This window comes from Choloepus didactylus, chromosome 17 (genome assembly GCF_015220235.1).
Source record: "Choloepus didactylus isolate mChoDid1 chromosome 17, mChoDid1.pri, whole genome shotgun sequence".
In the NCBI taxonomy this organism is placed as follows: domain Eukaryota; kingdom Metazoa; phylum Chordata; class Mammalia; order Pilosa; family Megalonychidae; genus Choloepus; species Choloepus didactylus.
In genome coordinates, this window is record NC_051323.1 from 7,141,065 (window position 1) to 7,160,072 (window position 19,008).

General features: G+C 38.3%; 1 protein-coding gene across 5 annotated transcripts in view; it reads right to left on the reverse strand.

Annotated features, from left to right (window-relative positions):
* The window catches only part of DNAH6 (dynein axonemal heavy chain 6), a 342,016-nt gene that overhangs the window by 104,092 nt on the left and 218,916 nt on the right, over nt 1-19,008 (reverse strand). For all 5 annotated transcript variants that reach the window (XR_005212367.1, XM_037806992.1, XM_037806993.1 and 2 more), the window contains 8 exons: nt 15,011-15,242; nt 11,651-11,803; nt 9,441-9,581; nt 7,888-8,130; nt 6,348-6,515; nt 5,629-5,864; nt 4,211-4,472; nt 2,933-3,056 (listed from right to left, as the gene is read on the reverse strand). Coding sequence is in view for 4 of the 5 variants with exons in the window: in XM_037806992.1 (XP_037662920.1) it covers nt 2,933-3,056; nt 4,211-4,472; nt 5,629-5,864; nt 6,348-6,515; nt 7,888-8,130; nt 9,441-9,581; nt 11,651-11,803; nt 15,011-15,242 (1,559 nt within the window). In the remaining variant the exon portion in view is untranslated. The remainder of the gene's footprint in view (nt 1-2,932; nt 3,057-4,210; nt 4,473-5,628; nt 5,865-6,347; nt 6,516-7,887; nt 8,131-9,440; nt 9,582-11,650; nt 11,804-15,010; nt 15,243-19,008) is intronic.

A 19,008-nucleotide genomic window follows, 5' to 3' on the forward strand; every position in this document is an offset into this window, starting at 1 on the left:
CAGATTATGCTCTTTGATATTTTACTAAAATGTATTGACCTATTTTTTTTTTTCCCTATTAGAGAAGCTGTGTGTTCACAGAACAATCATATATAAAATAGAGGACTCCTGTATACCACCCCACCACCAACACCCTGCATTGGTGGGGAACATTTGTCACAAGTGATGAAAGCACATTTTTATAATCGTACTGTTAACTAAAGTCCATGGTTTAACTTAGGGATCACTGTGTAGTGTACTTCTATAGATTTTTAAAAAATTTATTCTGTTATCATATACACAATCTAACATTTCCTCTTTTAATCATATTCAGATATACAGTTCAGTGTTGTTAATTGTGTTCACAATGTTATGTTACCATTACCCCAGTCCATTACCAAAACATTTCCATCATTCCAAATAGGAATCATGGACATTTTAAGCCTTATTTTCCCATCCCCTACCCCCACCCCATCTGCTGGTAACCTCTGTTCTAGATTCTGACTCTGAGTTTGCGTATTCTGTTTCAAATCAGTGAGATCATACAATACTTGTCCTTCTTTGTCTGGCTTATTTCACTCAACATGTCTTCAAGGTTCATCCATGTTGTTGCATGTATCAGAAATTCATTCCTTTTAACGGCTGAATAATATTCCATTGTATCCATATACCACATTTTGTTTATCCATTCTTTGGTTGATGGACACTTTGTGTTGCCTCGATCGTTTGGCAATTGTGAATGATGCTGCTAGGAACATTGGTGTGCAAATATCTGCTCGAGTTCCTGCTTTCACTTCTTTTGGGTATATACCCAGAAGAGGGATTGCTGGGCTATATGATAATTCTATTGTTAGCTTTCTGAGGAACTGCCAAACTGTCTTCCACAGCAGCTGACCATTTTACATTGCCGCCAGCAATGAATGAGTGTTTGTATTTCTCCACATCCTCTCCAACACTTGCTACCTTCTGTTTTCTTAACAGCAGCCATTCTGATAGGTGTGAAGTGGTATCTCATTGTGATTTTGATTTACATTTCCTTGATGGCTAATGATGTTGAGCATCTTTTCATGTGCTTTTTGGCTATTTGTGTATCTCCTTTGGAGAGATGTCTGTTCAAATCTTTTGCCCATTTTTAAATTGGGTTGCTTGTCTTTTTGTTGTTAAGTTGAAGGATTTTTTTTATATATTCTGGATATTATATCTTTATTGGATATGTGGTTTCCAAATATTTTCTCCCATTGTGGAGGTTGTCTTTTTACTTTTATGACAAAGTCCTTTGAGGAAAATAAGTTTTTGATTTTGATGAGGTTCCATTTACCTACTTTTTTTCCTTTGTTGCTTGGGCTTTGGGTGTAAAGTCCAAGAAACCATTGCCTAACACAAGATCCTGAAGCTGCTTCCCCATGCTTCATTCTAGGAGTTTGACAGTTCTAGCTCTTATATTAAGGTCTTTGATCCACCTCGATTTCTGTATATGGTATGAGGTAGGTGTCCTTGTTCTTTTTGCAAATGGAGAACCAGTTTTCTCAGCACCATCTGTTGAACAGACTATTTTTTCCCCAGTTGAGTAGTCCTTGCCACCTTATCAAAAATCAGCTGGTCATAAATGTGAGGGCTGATTTCTGAGCTCTCAGTTCTATTCCACAGGTCTATATGTCTGTGTCTGTCTTTGGGCCAGTACTATGCTGCTCCCATTACTGTACTATGTTTTAAGACAGGAAAATGTTGGGTCCTCAGACTTTGTTCTTCTTTTCAAGATGGCTTTGGCTATTTGGGGCCCCTCACCTTTCCATGTAAACTTGATGATTGGATTTTCCATTTCTGCAAAGATGGTTGTTGGAATTTTGACTGGGATTGCACTGAATCTATAAATTGCTTTGGGTAGTATTGACATCTTAACAATATTTAGTCTTCCAATCCATGAACACAGAATATTCTTCCACTTATTCAGGTCTTCTTTAATTTTTTTCTGCAATGTTTTGTACTTTTCTGTTATTCACCTGTTTTCATTTATAGTGGAATTAGCATTATATATCCCATGATGTTAATATATCTCTTTGAAACCTCACCAACTCAGCATTATTTCCCATGTCAGAACCAAGCCCAAGCTTGCCTCTTCTATGAAAAGAGCTCCTTTTGATCCTCTACTATTTTGGCTGAAGATAGTGCCCTATCTGTGTCCTGTATGGATATAAATATGCCAAACATGGCCCCTGTCAATGGGTCCCTATGTGATTTACTATTTCAGCTATCCCAAAGCTTACCAGGGGTAATTTCAAATTCTTACACATCGGATTGCTTTAAACGTTGCCCAAATAAGCATATTTTTAGCCTCAAGAGCCTGCCTACTTTGCATACCCCATGAAACTGCACCCAACATCTGCTAACCATAGATAAGACAAACCATAGCTATAAAAGACCCCAAACTGCTGCTGCCCTTTGGAGCTCCCTGATCCAGAAACTCCTCAGTTTGCTGAGGAGAGACATTACCTGGACAGGAATGTTCCATCTCCAAGTCCCCTCTCACCTTGGGGTGGCCTTGTACCGCTGTCTCTGGAAGGTCTCCTGCTGTGAGGGATGACCCTCTCAATCTTGTCCAAGCACCACCCAAATAAAGCTTGCTGTGTGCCACTGCCGTCTCACGGTCTCGTCTTTTCCTTGATCAACCCCAACATACCTGGACTCACCACTCCATACTATCTATTTTCTGTATCAAATTCACATGCTGCTTTGTGTTTTAATGTACTATGCTCCACCAAGGTCTGCTCAGATATAGGATGCTGAATATGTACCATCTATGCAGTTCTAATTTTATACTAGTGGCCTAATGGATAAGTGTAATGGACACATGTCCTGTATGTTGGGTGAAGGCTGAGCTCTGGCTCCCTGAAAACTCTTTCCACTTTTGAAAATCAGGCATTTCCTGACCAATGTAAATTCTACAACTACTTACCCAGACTTTCTTTTTCATTCACACTTCTGTCATATTCATCTTGTAAGGCCTGTATTTGATCTTCCACTTGTTTTAGTAATGCTTGCTTTTCTCGCAGGGTAGCCATAGTAATATCAAGTTCAGCCTAATCAAATGAAGTGAATATTTAAGAATAGGCCCAAAAAGAAGGCTGGATTTGCCCAATTATAATAGAGTATTTATATATATATATATATATATATATATATATATATATATATGACTTCTGTTCTCCTTTTCATGTTCAAAAAGATTTTGATATGACAATGATGTTTAAAGCAAATATAAAGTAAAATACGGGAGCAGAAGCAAACAAAACAAAACAAAACAAAACAGAAACAAAACCCAACAAAATAAATCAGAAAAGGAATAGAGAGACATACCAGGCATTTGGGACAAATTAATTACTACAATGGATTAATGTTCAATGATGAAATAAATCAAAATATTCACGTAATACTGAAAACTAATCTTTCTTAATTAGTTCTTTATGGCATGGGTTGGCAAACTATGGCCTGGAGAACAAATCTAGCTGCTTGTTTCTGTGCGTCCTGTGGGCTAAGAATGGTTTTTACATTTTTAAATGGTTAGAAAAAAAACAAAAGATGATGTGATAATTTATGAAATTCAAATTCCAGTATCCATAAATAAAGCTATATTGGAACGAAGCTCTGCTCATTCACTTATGTATTGTCTGTGGCTGTTTTTTTGCATGGCAACAGCAGAGTTGAATAGTTCCAACAGGGACCATTTGTCTGCTTCTGCTCCTATATTTTACTTTTTTTATATATTTTGACTCTCAAGGCCTAAAACACTTACTACCTGACCCTCTACAGAAAGAATTTGCCAACCTGTGTTCTAGAGCCATGATGCATTAGGTACTCTACTCTGTTAAATGACAATCCTTGTTCTAATTGGGAAGACCAAGGACTTCACATCTGATTATGGTTTAAAGCTGATTTATAGAATTCAGATGACACCATCCAGTAAGAGAGTATTTAGCAAATGGAAAAATAGACCATTGGATGCTAGAGCTAGAAGGCACCTCATAAGTACCATAGACGTATTTCTCTGTTTTTGGATGAACAGACTTAGGACTCTACTTTTCCTTTTATACTGGAAAAGGGCTCATTTGGAAAGCTAATTTCCAAAATCTTTATTATCTATATTGTGTAGTTCACAGTGGCATTATAAAGGAGCTCGAGTGATAAGTGATTATGGTTTTTAATTCTACAAGCTATTACACTACTGTTAATGTACCTGTGCAGCACGAAGCTTTTGTCTCTTTGGTTCGACTTCTTTGACTACTCGAGAGTACAAATCCATTGCTCTCACCCACATGCACATTGATTTACATGCTTTGGACACTTTCTCGACTTTTTCAGGCACAAAGTCAGGATTCTTAATATATTTTTGAAGCTTGGCCAATATCTGAGGCTTTATGTTTTCCTTATCATATTCTAAGAGCCTTCTTAGAAAGTAAGAGTCACCAAGGAGTTGCTTTGCTGTTGGCCAATCGGGCCTGAAAGAAAGATATGGTAAGTTAATAGTATTAATGGTATTATAATAAAGTAACATAATAAAACATGAATTTCTTTGACAACCTTATGCTATTATCCCATTAAGTGGGTAGTTTTAATTTTGGTACTATAATCCCAGTAATTGGAAGGTCTGTTTAGTAAAAGTTCACTGCAATTTATGGAGAGACACATAATTGGATGACTACGTTTCCATACAACCCAGTTTTGATGGTGAATGAATTATACAATCATAGAGTTTTAGACAATATAAGGCACTAAAGAGGTGATAATTTATTCTAAAAATGCCCCAGGCACCCACAATTTGCATCCTGTGCCTTAGTTCAGGGCCTTAAAATCTCTTGCCAGTACCACTACAATCACCTTTGAACTGGGCTTTATGCCTCTCGCTCTCACCTTTCACCAGATTAGTCTTTCTAATGTGAAAATCTGATTATGCCAAAGACGTTCAGTGGCTCTCAGTCCCCGATGGCAGGGGTCTCCATCTATGCTGTGCAGAGCCCCTGGCCCCAGGGAGGTGCCAGCCTGAGTGTCCCTGGGGAGGCCTGACGGGGGGTGGGGTGGAGTCCTCTGGCCTTCTACCCTTGTTCTCACCAGTTTCACACTGCAAAGTTCTTTGTACTATAATTTTTGTTGGTAAAAGGGTTATGTTCCTAAAGAAAGTTTGAAAACTACACATCTCCTAGATGAAACCTAAACTGCTTAGGAGAGCAAACAAGGCCTTTCATGAAGTAATTGTGGCCCTCCTGCCCAGAGCCATCTCATTCTGTGATTTTCTGTCCCATTCTCTGCCTGAGCGTCATCTCCTGAAAAACCTGCTCACACTTCCCAGGTGGGTCTTAGGTACTCTTTTCTTGGCACTCCCAGTACTATGCCACTCTTGTGTTGTCTTGAAATTATTATTTTTCATGTCTATCTCCCCAGTAGACTGTATGTACTTTGTTGAGAAGAGCTTTATATCTTCCATCATCTAGCACAAAATAAATTGTTCAAAAAATGCTTGTTGAATCAATTTGTTGCATGACTGAAAGAATCAATGAGTGGTGGAGGAGACAGTGAAGGCAAATAAATGGAAATGGAGAAAAACAGTAGAGAAATCCCACCAAGTATTCTGGTGTTGTGTGATTCTGAATTACTCACTTGGCATTCAAGAGAATGGAAATTGCTTCCATTACGGTCATGACCATATCTGGGGGCTTTGTAAAAACTCTGATTTCGGATATATCTGCTTTATCCAAGGAATCCAGGGCTCTATTGGCAGCGTCGAGTGCAGGCAGAGCTTCCTCTAGGTCTCTCTGAGCATCATCAGCTATCGCTTGGGTTTCTTCAGCTTTCACTTTCGCCATCGCTTCATCTTCTTGCACAATAAGACGGACCTAACCATTGAAACACAACTGCTTTTGTGGCCTCATTATTTGAATTCCAATGTCTAAAAACCAATCTATAAGAATGAGAGCTATCTGCCCCTTTGGACTAGACTGATGATGAAAGGGGGCTAACTATTACAACACATTTTAGGTTCTCCTTTGTCCCTCTTATGCCAAGTTTATAGACAAATGGAGACAAAATTACTATGACAGTTCCTTCTTGGAGAAAGGAATAGCTGCTTTATATTTGTAGGTGGGACTTCACCTGCAGCTCTCGTTGTCCCATTCATTGGGGTGCACCCATTCTCAGAGAGAGAACCAGGCTGATTTTTGAAGAGACTGTTTATAACTTTAAAAATTGCAACATTTATCTGTCACCTGATTATTTTAATGACATATAAAACAAAATAATCCAATTATATTTCATTGTATATAAATGATCAGGTGGTTACCAAAACCTTCTTACCAGCACTGTCAGGTGATGCCACGTACCTGATCGGCACTTTCCTGATCCACTGCCAATTTTTCCATCAGGGCTTCAACATCTTGTGATTTGGCTAAAAGGACAGGTTCTAAAGCCGAAAGATCTAATTTCATTTTGTCTACTAGTATGTTCGTTTCTAAGAGCTTGGTTAGACCATTCTTCACCCGATCTCGTGCCTAAATGAGAATGAAAGTATCTGTTTAATGAGTATTATGAACTATAAGCTTACCGGCCATCTGTTTCTCTTGTAGAATTTAACATTTACAGAATTGTAATGCTTAAAGTTGTGAACCCACAGAAATTTTCAAGTAACAGAACTCTGAGGAAGCGGCTATTCCCCTCTCCAGGGTGGGCTTAGGTCCAGGCCCCTCGGCCACAGCAGTGGGGGGTACTGGACTGTGGGCTCACTGAGGGCAGGGACCACATTTAGTAACTGTATTCCCCATGGCAGCATCTTCAGTGACTGAGGAACGAGTTGAGACAGGGGTCCCTGGAGGCCACAGCTCTGGGGGCTTCTTACTCAAGGTGGGTTAGCAGGGAGGAGAGGTCCCAGGGAGACAGGGTCCTGAGTGCTGAGCTCTGATTGCGGGACCCGAACCCTACTTCCCAGTGGTAGGGGACTCCCCATCAGGATCACAGGGGTGCAGTCTGGCAGAGCACATACCTGGGGATAACTGTTCTTTGCAGGTGGGTTAGAAAAACTTCAGTTCAAATTGGCCGCTTGCAAAAGAATCTGTTGAGTTATTTTACATGCATTTTAGCAGGTAAAACTCCTCTGAACAACATGTTATTAAATACCTAAAGGGTAAATGCTTCCATTTTTACTGTGTTGAAAATGTTGAAAATACTAGGTTGTGTTTACGGCCTGACAATGATGATAACAGCTGATGATGATGATGGAGGTCACGTTCTTCCAAGCCCCTCATATTTATCAGATCATATTCCCAGCACTACGTGAACAAGATGCTATTTAAATTTCATAACAATCCAAGAAGTAGATAGAGATCTTTTTTCAACCTTATTTTCTACTGAGGCTGAGAGAAGTTACATCATATGTCCAGTATCACGCAGCAAGAAAGACACAGAATGTAGTTTATCCACAATCTGCCTGACAGCACTAAGTCCTGGCTCTTACTGAGGACCACTGACACCTGTGAGACCACTAAAATCCCATCTTGACTGCTTAACAAAAAAGTTTTCCTTCCTATTAAATCCTACAGAGATGAGAAAGGCTTAAGTTTGGTGGTGTTGTAAGGTCCACATCATTCAACTGGGCCAAGGACGCTTATGGGAATAATAGAAGACAAACTATAAATGTCAAGGAAGTGGAAGGCCCCTGGACTGACAGCATCTCCAGCTATTGCAGGAGATGCCTTCTTGTCACACTGCAGGTTGTCAAGGGTACATGTCAGGATGGAGAGGACTCTGGCAGGGAAAGATCGTGGTGCGTGGAACTTTCACTCATTCGGGCAAAAATTTTGAGTTCAAGCCGAAAAAAAAAAAAAAAAGAAAAAAAAGAAAAAGAATTCCACCACTCATGAAACTTACTGACACTAGCTGCTTCCTCTTTTCACTCAGCATGGACAGGTAGAGGTTGATGAGCTCCAGGTAGGAGGTGGGCGTGGTGTAGTAGCGCCTCCGGAGCTCGGCGAAGTAGCGCTCTGCCATCTGGGAGACGCTCAGGTGAACATTCACGCACATGAGGGAAAGCTTTTCTTTCAGCTCTTCACTCCCAGCATCAACATTGGCAAAAAATGTCTTCGATACGGAAAGAAGTGCTTCTCTGGGCCACTGAGCAGGGAGATAATTCGGAAATTGTCATTTCAATAGCATATTGTTTAGCAATTGAGGATAACGCCTTTCTCTGGCTCTCTTCCCCTTGCATCTGGTGAAGTCCCTCTTGGGTCTGTGATGCATAATGAATTGAAAGGTTTTTGTCCTTTAGTGGGGGGCCCGGGTCTCCTTTTCCCACCATTGTGTCCCCAGCACAGTGTGTGGCACTTAGTTGTTCAATATGTTTGTTCAATACATCTTTGATGAATGACTGACTGACTAACTACATGAATAAATCATATACACTGCCAGGACCTCATGTGCTCACTGTTTAGGACAGTTTGGACATTGGGTCCCTCATAATCACTGTCCTGGGCACCTCTCATTTCTCTGAGGACAACTGAAACCTCACTAAATACACCTTTCTGCTACTGATGCCTGCAACTGTGCGGCTGAGCCTGGCAGGAGAAAGACAAAACCACGCTGATGGGCCTCACTTTAAATACATGACAACTAGCTCAAGTGGGCCTGCAGAGTCCAGAAATCCTAGCATTATCTCCTAACATGTTCACTTTCACACCCTAATCTCCCTCCTCACATCTTTAACAGCTCCTTCTCCTCTTCACTCCCAGTTGATGACCTCGCTTCCAACATCACTAAAAAAATAAAAGCAGTGAAAACAGAAATTGAACAAGCTCCGACTTGCACCTCTACCCACCCACTCATCTGTGCAGATATTCTCCCTCCTGTCACTGTGAGGTAAGCTGGGGGTGCCCCCTGCTCAGGCCAGTACCTTCACGGATAACTGGGTCCCCTCCCTTCTTGCCAACCCAGGATATTGAACCCAACAATGCTTAACTCTATCGGCTGCCTCTTCAATATATTTCTTTTTCTCGATCATTTTCATCAGCACACAGACACACATGCAGTTTGTATTTTCTATTTAAGAAAACTTCTCTCTTGACCTCACAAGCCCCTCTAGCTATTCTCCCACCTCTCCATTCTCCTTTAAGGCAAAACTCCTTCGAGGATCTACCTGTACTCACCATCTCTCTTGGACCGTCTCCCCTGCCACTCCACTGAAACAGCTCTTGTCAAGTTCACCGATGACCTCTGCATTGCTAAATTCAATGGTTTCCTCTCACTTCTTAAGTCCTGTTTTTACATCTGTTTGATGATAATCATGTAGGGACTGCTGTCCCTTATAGATGAGTAAATTCCTAGTGGGCTTTAAATCAAATGCAAGTGCCCATTCTTTGACAATACGTGACCCCTCTAAAATCAAGCAAGTCCCACATCTTAAAGAGTTATCCTGGAACGTCACCAACCTGGACGAACCAGTCGATGGTGCAGCAGTTCACGAGGGATGGAAACATCCGACATCGGGATCGAAAGGCCTCCCCAACGGGGCTCATGCAGAGGACAATGTGCAGGTTCTGACGGACTCTGCTGATAAAGTACTGAAACACCTGACCAAAAGGAAGATAGGTTTCAATTTAGAATAAAGGATGAAGCCATAGTGAAAATAAGCGTTGGCTAATGAATTCGAGGCTACCACTCTCAAATACAAAAAATGCTAGTGTAGCAGATACGTGAATCATTTGCTCAGCATCCATTCTAACCCCTTTCTCCCACGCAGTCTGGAAAGATGAAAAATGACACCTGGCAGACCCCACTGCAATTGGGGTTCTGGATGCGATATAGGTCCTTGTCACCAGTGTATTTAAGGAGATCCCCTGAATAAAGTGGAGAGAGGTATTCCTGCAAGGTTTTGATTTTGGATGGAGGCTCCTCGGGAGAGAAGGGCGGGGTGCGGTCTGTTCCGTTTTTGTGGGTGCAGAGAGTGGCTGAAGTGGCATGGTCTTGGAGCCATTACGTCTGGACGTGCTGCTCATTTTGGCAGTTTACTGATGGTGCAGGAGGCATGCTTTCAGAGCTAGAAGCTGAAGCAGGGGCGTGCTGGGTGGAGTGAGTGTAGCAAAGGCAGCAGTTTCCTTGGCCATCAATTTCTACGATGTGTTTTATATTCATTATAAGGAGCTCCTCCTAGAATCTCATTCTTTGTCGTTCCCCATGATCAAATGTCCTTCTAATAAATCCCTCTCTGCTTACACGAGCTCAAGTAGGTCCTGATATCTGTACCTATAAAGCCTGAGCTACCAGTGGAGGAGACTCTCAGGAAAGGCATAGAAAAGAGGACATGAAAAAGAACAGCCAAAAAAGTTAAAGAAAGTGCAAAAATTGGGGAAAGGAACAGCATGCCAAGCCCCAACCAAGAGTAACCCTGAAAACCCCAAAGGAAACCCAGGGCTCTATCTAAGACTCTATAAAAAGTTTTACTTATTAAGTTTATTTTTTAGAAACTTAAAACCTCCAGATTGTTCCTATGCCAGATAAGCCCTGAAACTTAGAGGTAACAGTCTCGCCCAGAACATCAACCACTTGCACTTCCCTACCCAATAATATCGACAACCCTTTTCAACGTGAATAAGTTAGAATTGTCATTGCCCAAACATCCCTGAAGATTGAAAGAATGATCAAATGAGAAGGAGGAGATATAACAGAGAAGTTAGGATTCAACAAATGATTATGAACACGGAATCATTACACAGCTATCTCTTTTTAGTTTCTAGTGCATCAGAACAGCCAGAAAGAAATACCTGAAATTGTGGAACTGTAACCCATACTATACTTTGAAATCTGCTCTATAACTGCTTGTTAAACTGTACTTTGAAATTTATCACTTTTCTGCATATACATTATATTTCACAATAGCAAATGTTTTTTTAAAAAAAGCAACCTATACGAACTTCCAAACCATTAAAGCAGTTCTAATAAATCTGCAAGAATCACCTCAAACAAGTTAAACATAGTTAATCAATAAGTTAAACATAGTTAATAAGTTAAACACAGTTAATAAGCTAAACATAGTTAAACATAAAATTACTGTGTCCCATGAAATTACTGAGTGTCCCAGACTTTCCTCATGAGATATATATATATACAAAAGAATTGAAAAGAGGTGCTTAAACAAACAAACAAACAAAAAAATTGGGGAAATGAGGGCTGGGGTCACTAAATGGTGGCCCAGTTAATCTAGCACGGTGCTGGGGAATTGAAAGTGGAGAGCAATTCAAATTGTTCCTGAGCAAGCCAAGGGGAGATGCAGCTCTATGTCAGTTGTGCTACAGCCTTGCTGACCAAAAGCACTGGCTGGACTCTCGCCTTCAGGACTGGGAAATAAGCTTGCGCTTAAAGAAGGACAAGGGGTGCTGGCCAGTTTGAACAAGATCATGACCTCCGGGAGGCAGTCAAGTTTTGTGCTTTCCATGGACCTCCCCGGAAGGCTGGTAAACTGACATTTTAAACAGAGGAAATAAAAGACATAGGATCGTAAAAGAAACCAATTACATTGACCGAAATAAAACACTTCTATCCATGGACTCCTTAAGGAATCTGCAGACCCCTAAATAAAAAGCTAAGACAATGACAACTTTTTTCTTTTACAAAACCCTGGAACCATCCTGGTGTGTCCTACCTCGTCTCTGTTCCCCTCAGAAATTCCTATTTCTTTTGCTTTTGGTCTAGTGGCTGCTAGGACCTGCTCCAGTTCATCCTTCTCAAATAAATTGGGCACTTCCCCTGAGTTCAGGATGTTATTTATATCTTCTAGGAACTCCTCCACTACAATCTGTAGAAGAAAGCAGATGACCTTTATAACACACTCTCCATTTTCTATTTATTTCATAAATTATAAAGCAAATATTCAACCTAAAGTTCACATTGAGTTAACTTTATCTTTTGGAAAAGATAATCTTAAAAAATATAGTCCTAATATTTGACCATAGCAAATACATTGATTTTTCATTTTTCCTTCCTGTTTTGTTTCTTAAAAGGCACTAATGGTTTAGGTCATATGCTCAAGCATTTTCTATTCTGCCCCTACCATTTTATCCTCACTATCAATCCATCATTCTGCAGTGTTGTCATCATATTTACAACCATTAATGAGAGCATAACATACCTTGAGTTGAAACGTCATACATTTACAGGGACTCAGATAGTTTCAGTATTGTTACTATCAAATAAGCACTTTCCTGGGGCAATTACTTTTCTCCCCAGTTGGATTATTCCTTAGGATAAATTCTCAGGAGGGAGATTAGCAATAGCATGAATATTTTATGGATTTTGAAAATTTTACTGTTTCCCATTCAATTCAAGAATGGTTTTACTAATCTTTAACATCTATTTTTATTAATTTGGGGAGTGTAAATGTTTCCTTTGGGAATTTTATTTGCATTTCTTTGATTGTTAGCAAGACAAATATTATCACACATTTATTACTTTCCATTTTTAAACAAACTATCTGTTCATACTTTGTAACCACTTTTAAATTTGAATATGTACTATACATATTATGAATAAACCTTTACCACTCAAAATTGATGCAAAGCTTTAAAATGTGCCAATTATCCTTTTGTTTCACTTAGCTTTTTAGCATTACAGAAGTTTGAATTCTATATATTTAATGATGACAATGGATTTATTTTATTTTATTCATTTGTAACTCTGTTTTTCGTGGATGAACTTGGCATAATTGTGTCTGTTAATTTTACCTAAGAAAAAACCATAATTCTCTTTGCTCAAATTTAATTATTTCTGCTTTTATCTTATTGTTTCCTTTACTTATTTTTATTGATGCTTCCTTGTGATCTTTTTTCCCTAAACTTTGAAGTCAACTAATTTATGTAGTTTTAAATTTTTTATTCCAATCTATAAGTTTACATTGAGAACTGTTTGGTTGCATTCCACAGATTTTTAAAAAATATTAAGTTCATTTTCATTATTCTTTAAATAGAGATTTTCATTTTTAATTTCTTGATTTTTAAGTTCTTTATGTGAATGTTTTGAAGTTCTGAGCTACATCATTAGTTTCTCCTTTGTTTAAAGTATGGGCAAAGGGAGTATGGTTTATGCTGTTTTGAAGTTATTGAAAATTTCTTTATATGTAATATCTGATCAATTTTTGTAAAATTTCAGTAATACTGGAAATATTTATTTTCCCTGGAAAATATAATTGTAGTATATAGCTATTAATTCCAATTTAGAAATTATATTTTTCATATTATCTAAACATACTTACTACCTATTCTGCATTTGCCAGTAATAGCAAGTTAAACTCTATTTTTAATATTGTGTTTCTCTTGATTTCTTCTCACATGTATAACAGTTTTGCACATATACAAATATATGAACATACATGTACACACATGAATTCTAGTTGCCATGGTCATGTTTACCTTCCCATTATTATAGAAAAATTGAATTGATTCATTCTCAATAGAGCATAATGCCTTTTTGTTTGTTAAAAGTAGAGCAAGACAATGTGATTTAGTCTCTGGGGTTTTAAAATTTGGAGCCTTTTAATATTTTATATAACTTGCTTGATTTTTAAAAGCAACATTAAAGATTCTATAGGAAATATTTTTATTTTAGAATAATTAGAAAATATTGATAAGTCTAAGAAAAAAGTCGGTCACAATCCTATGACCCAGATGCTCTCTGTGTACGTGGTATATCTGTTTAGATATACACTAAACCCAGAAGCTTAGACAGTAGATGTTCTATGTACATGTTATGATGTAACAATGTGTCATAAATATTTTTCACGTTAATTAATGTTTATATGTCTACAATATAAATTTAAATTTTTTTACATGGTACTCTATGATATGAGTCTGCCATAATTTACTTATGCAGCTGTCTCTCACCAGATCTTGAGGCTATCTCATGTTATTAGCTATTATTTTAAGATAATGGCAATAGATATTCTTGTACATAACTTTGTGATCAACTCTGATTATTTTTAAGAAAAATTTAAAGATTTTACATACATATTGCCAATTACTTTCCAGAAAGAGTTTGAATTCATAATCTATCCGGCTCTTTGTGGTCCTGTTTCCTACTCTTTTGCCAGCACTGCATATTATGAATTTTAATCTCTGTCAATGTGCAAGGCCAAAAACATTAGCATATTTCTTTATTTAAATTTCTTTGAGCACTGCTGAAGCTGAACATTTCTTCATGTGTTTTTTTTCTTCTGTATTTTTAAAGGAACTTTTGGTTCACATTCTATTCTTATTTTATTCTTTTTATCTGATTTTATTCTTATGTATTCTTATATTTCTTCTATTGGTTGTGCTTGTTTTTCCTTGTTCATTTGTAATAAATATTTATATATAAGATATAACCTCATTGCATGTCATAGATGTTAAAAATATTTTCCCTGTTTTATGTTTGTATTTAACTGTTTACAATGTTTTAAAAATTAAATGGAGGTTTAAAATATTTATGGGTCAAATCTACACTTCTTTATTCCTTTGCAAATTTCTAGAAAGGTTTATTTTCCCTGAAGTTAAAATACCCAAGCACAGTCAGTGTGGAAAATCCTCTACTGTAGAATGAATTCAAAGTAAGTTAAATTGGTCATTGTAGACATAGATGTAATCCTATTTTAATTTAAAAGTTCATTTAACCCTAAAACATAGTCCTTATTTTTTTTTCTTTTCTCGGGTAAAGCATATTTCCCTAATAACTGATTTCACTTAGGGAATTACTTTCTAATATATTTTTTCTACAGAAACCCTGTGTTACTTCTGTTATCTTTGTCCTTTCCTTCAAGGAAAAGATAAAACTTTCCTCTTTAACCTTTGATCATATTTTATTACTTAGAATTTAAAGTGGGGGAAACAATACTTAATAAAAGTCGCTTAAAGGCCCAAGAAATCTGTTTTTGGACGGAACCAGTCCCTGTACTCGGTCACACAAAGTGTACAAGCACACGTGTCATTGCAACCCCTGTCCTTTCCTGTTCTGACACCTGGGCTCTCTAACGTACCTGGGTGTCTGTGAAAAGGAAAACCATATCTTTGTCTTCCACGCCAGCCATTTTGTACAACTTCCTCAGGTCTTCATGGAAACTGTCGTAGTTATAGCCTCGGCTGAGCTCGATCTGCAGACATTTGTAGCCGCATATATGTGCTCCGAGTCTGGTGAGAGACTGCTTTCCGGTGCCCCCCACTCCCACAAGCAGGGCGTTGCCTCTTTCCTGACGGATCATCCGGGCGATCCTGCAGGTGAAGCAGAGACAGCCTTAGTTCAGGTTGACCCTCGTGGTTCTGGCCAGGATGCCTGCCCGGCGGGGAAGGCTGGTGGCCCTTGGAGCGCTGGCCCCGAGCAGGGCACCTTGGGGAGGAGCAGGGAGAAGGTCCTGCTGGGCTTTTTCCTTTTTCCATCTCTCCCCCATTCCCTGCACCTGCAGGTTCTCTGCACTAGTCGTGCAAAAGTAAAATCTCCTCTCCCTTCATCAGAGTGGGAAGGATTTTGTCAGGGACACTGGTCAGTCTGGGTCACAAGTTATATTAACCATTGTATTGGCCACCGCAGGTCCCCATTTATATGAAGGATGAGCAACTGGAAAAATCACTGGACAAATCTAGGAAAAGGAGCTGCAGTTCAGAAAGAGAGATCAGTGGTAACAAGTTGAAATGGATTTATTAGGAGATACCAACAACATTTTAGAAAATTTCTGATTCTTGTTAGCAGCAAGATTCAAAAAGCATTGCAGTCATTATGTAGAGTGAGCACTCAGAAAGAAGGAAAAAAAATTAGGAAAAAATTGGATAGAAATGGAAACTTTGACTACAAATTGAAAATCTCAGTGGAAGATGGGCCTTGCAAACAGGTAACCATGGAAAACTAAATACATGAAGCAGAAGTGACGCTCAAGAAATTTACCCAGAATATACAGAAAAAAATAGAATGATACTAAAATGATGACAGAGAAAATGGGAGATAAGGAGGACAAACTAGGTGACCAAAATGAAAGAAGAAACCCACTGGAGCTGAACCAGTGAGGTCACTGAGGGTCGGGAAAGAAAATTGAAGAGAAGGAAAACACTAAATACTTTCTAGGGGAGATATATGTATCTCTACACACACACACACACACACACACACACACACAAAACAGAAATCTATCCTTTAGACATAACTGAAAAATTTTGTGAGCCTCGAAGGCATAAATCACCCCCAAAGGAACAAATAATTTTATGTTGGCCTTAGAGCCATGTATTACAAGATGACGTTCTAGACGACAATGGTTAGAGAGGGAGAGAGATGATGTAAATGCTAAGAAAATACCCTTCATGAAAGTTCCTTTGAAGATATGCAGAAAAATGAATAAAATTTTAAAACCTGAGAAAGGGAAAGGAATGTCAGTATAAATGTGAACAGTTTGCATGAGAATTTTTTACACAGAATATGATATGAGGGTCAAGTTCATATATTATTAAGATGATAAGAAAAGTCATGATCATGTCAATAAATTTCTTTTAAAAGAAAACGTACAATGTAAAAATAATTTATCATCATGATTGTTTACAATCTCAGATTGGGTCAGCAGAAACTAGGAAATCCTGGGCTAAATGTAAAAGTAGGTTTAATTTCTCATTTTTAACCGGAAGCATCCACCCTTCTTTATCTATCTATCTACCTACCTCTATCAATCAATCAATCTCTTTATCCATTTATTTATCAATCTAGTTTTACTCATGCTGGTAACTGGAGAAAATAAGGGCCAAATATTTACAAGTGTTCATGGCTTAATTTTTTAATTGTCACTGTAACTGAAGAAAGAAAACCTTGCTAACATTTTACCACCTGAAAGCTCCATTGTGAAGGCATGGATTCCGTTCTGTTCATGTAGTAAAGTTTCATAAATATTTGTTAAATGAATTTATAACTAATGACATCTGTGTGTTTGCAAAAGTGGAATTGTACTCCGTCCCACATATTGTTTTGTAATTGTTTTTTCTGAATAATATACTTTGGACACTTTCATGTCAGTAAATATAGAAATTTTCTGTGTTGTGTAGACATACCATAATTCATTTAACAAATTCTCTTATGGTGGATGTTTAGCTATTTCTACTTTCTTTTGCTATCATAATAACAATATTTTTAAAAAAATAAACCTGAAAGATAGCTGCAAATAGAACCCTTTCAGAGTATTAGAGAGGGAAAAAAAGACCATGAAGCAAAACAGAGGTTGCATTAAAAACAAACTGAAAATAGGTTAGGATGGCATAAGGCCATGTTTTAAAATAGTATTTAATTACATGGGACCATGGAGGTAAATGTAATGCCAATCGTTATAGGCATGATATTTAACGATATGATATAACGTAATTTTGTGGAAACCTATATACGCTTATAAATGTTTTTGAAAGCACCATACAACTTTAATAGTGGTTGTCTCTGGATGAGGCAGTGGAATTACATTTTTCTAAATTTTCTGCAATGAGTGTATTTAGTACATAATCAGGAAAGTAATAACCTTTTGTTAAAGAAAATAAAGTAGACGTACTTCTCTGCTTTGTAAGCAATACAAGGTGACTTCTTATGCAATAGTTCTAACATTAAGAATATCTTGGTAATGTGAATTTTCATAAATAATATTACATATTTATGTGAAAAGGAGATAAACATGCCATTTGTTATTCTGACTACCTCTGAGATTCAGTACACTTTTACCAAACTGTGAAACAGAGTACATTTATTAAATAGTTATTATTTGCCACTGTCTTTGGTGGCAGGGGATGGTGGCTGTGTGGGCTGAGCAAAGAACAGGGAATCTACAAGGACTTATTTTAAAAAAATATTCCTCCAGAATAAAGCACAGATGCTCAGTTCACTATTCAAGATCTTCTGAAAAAAAGGTCAAACTTCTAAATTTGTCTCCCTGGGCAGGTTTGCTCTTCCTGTGCCCGACAACAGTAGATTTGTCTAGAATAGGAATCAACAAACTCTGGTCTGTGAGCCAATTCCAGCTCACTGACTGTTTTAAAATGGCCCACGAGTTAAGAATGGTTTCTACCTTTTTAAAGGGCTGAAAAAAATCAAAAGAAGAAGAATATTTCATGACACATGAAAATCATATGAAATTCAAATGTTAGTGTCACTAAATAAAGTTTTATTGGAAAGCAGTCATGCTCATTCATTTACTTATTATCCATGGCTGCTTTTGCATTACAACAGCAGAATTTAGTAGTTGCTACAGAGACAGTATGGCTTGCAGAGAATAAAATATTTATTGTCTGTCCCTTTTCAAATGAAGTTTGCTGACTCCTTTCCTAGAACCCTTTGCAGAATAATAAACGGCACAGCCACGAACTACAAACACCATTTCTGTCTCTATCACAATACGCACACAGCAGGAGAAACATCACATCGCCTTTTGCTTATTTCTCTGCAGCAACCCAGGTGAGCATAAAATTGAGAGTTGATGGATATATAATTTTTTTTTTTTTTTTTTTTTTTATAAAATGGGGGTTTATTTCACTACACAATTACAGTCTTAAGGCCACAAAGCGTCCAAGGTAACACATCAGCAATCGGGTACCCTCACCGGAGGATGGCCAATGGTGTCCGGAAAACCTCTGTTAGCTGGGAAGGCAGCTGGCATCTGCTCCAAAGCTCCGGCCTCAAAATGGCTTTCTCCCAGGACGTTCCTCTCCAGCAAGGTTGCTCCTCTTCAAAACATCACTCCCAGCTGCACTCTCTTTCCTCTCTTTGAGTCAGCTCATTTATATAGCTCCACCGATCAAGGCCCACCCCGAATGGGTGGGGCCATGCCTCCATGGGAACATCTCATCCAAATTATCTCCCACAGCTGGGTGGGGCACACTCCAAGCAAATCCAACCAGCACCAAAAACGTTTGCCCCACACAAGACCACAAAGATAATGGCATTTGGGGAACACAATACACTCAAACTGGCACACTCACCTTTCCGCAACCCAGGATTCCACAACGCTGGTCCCAGCCCCACACCACA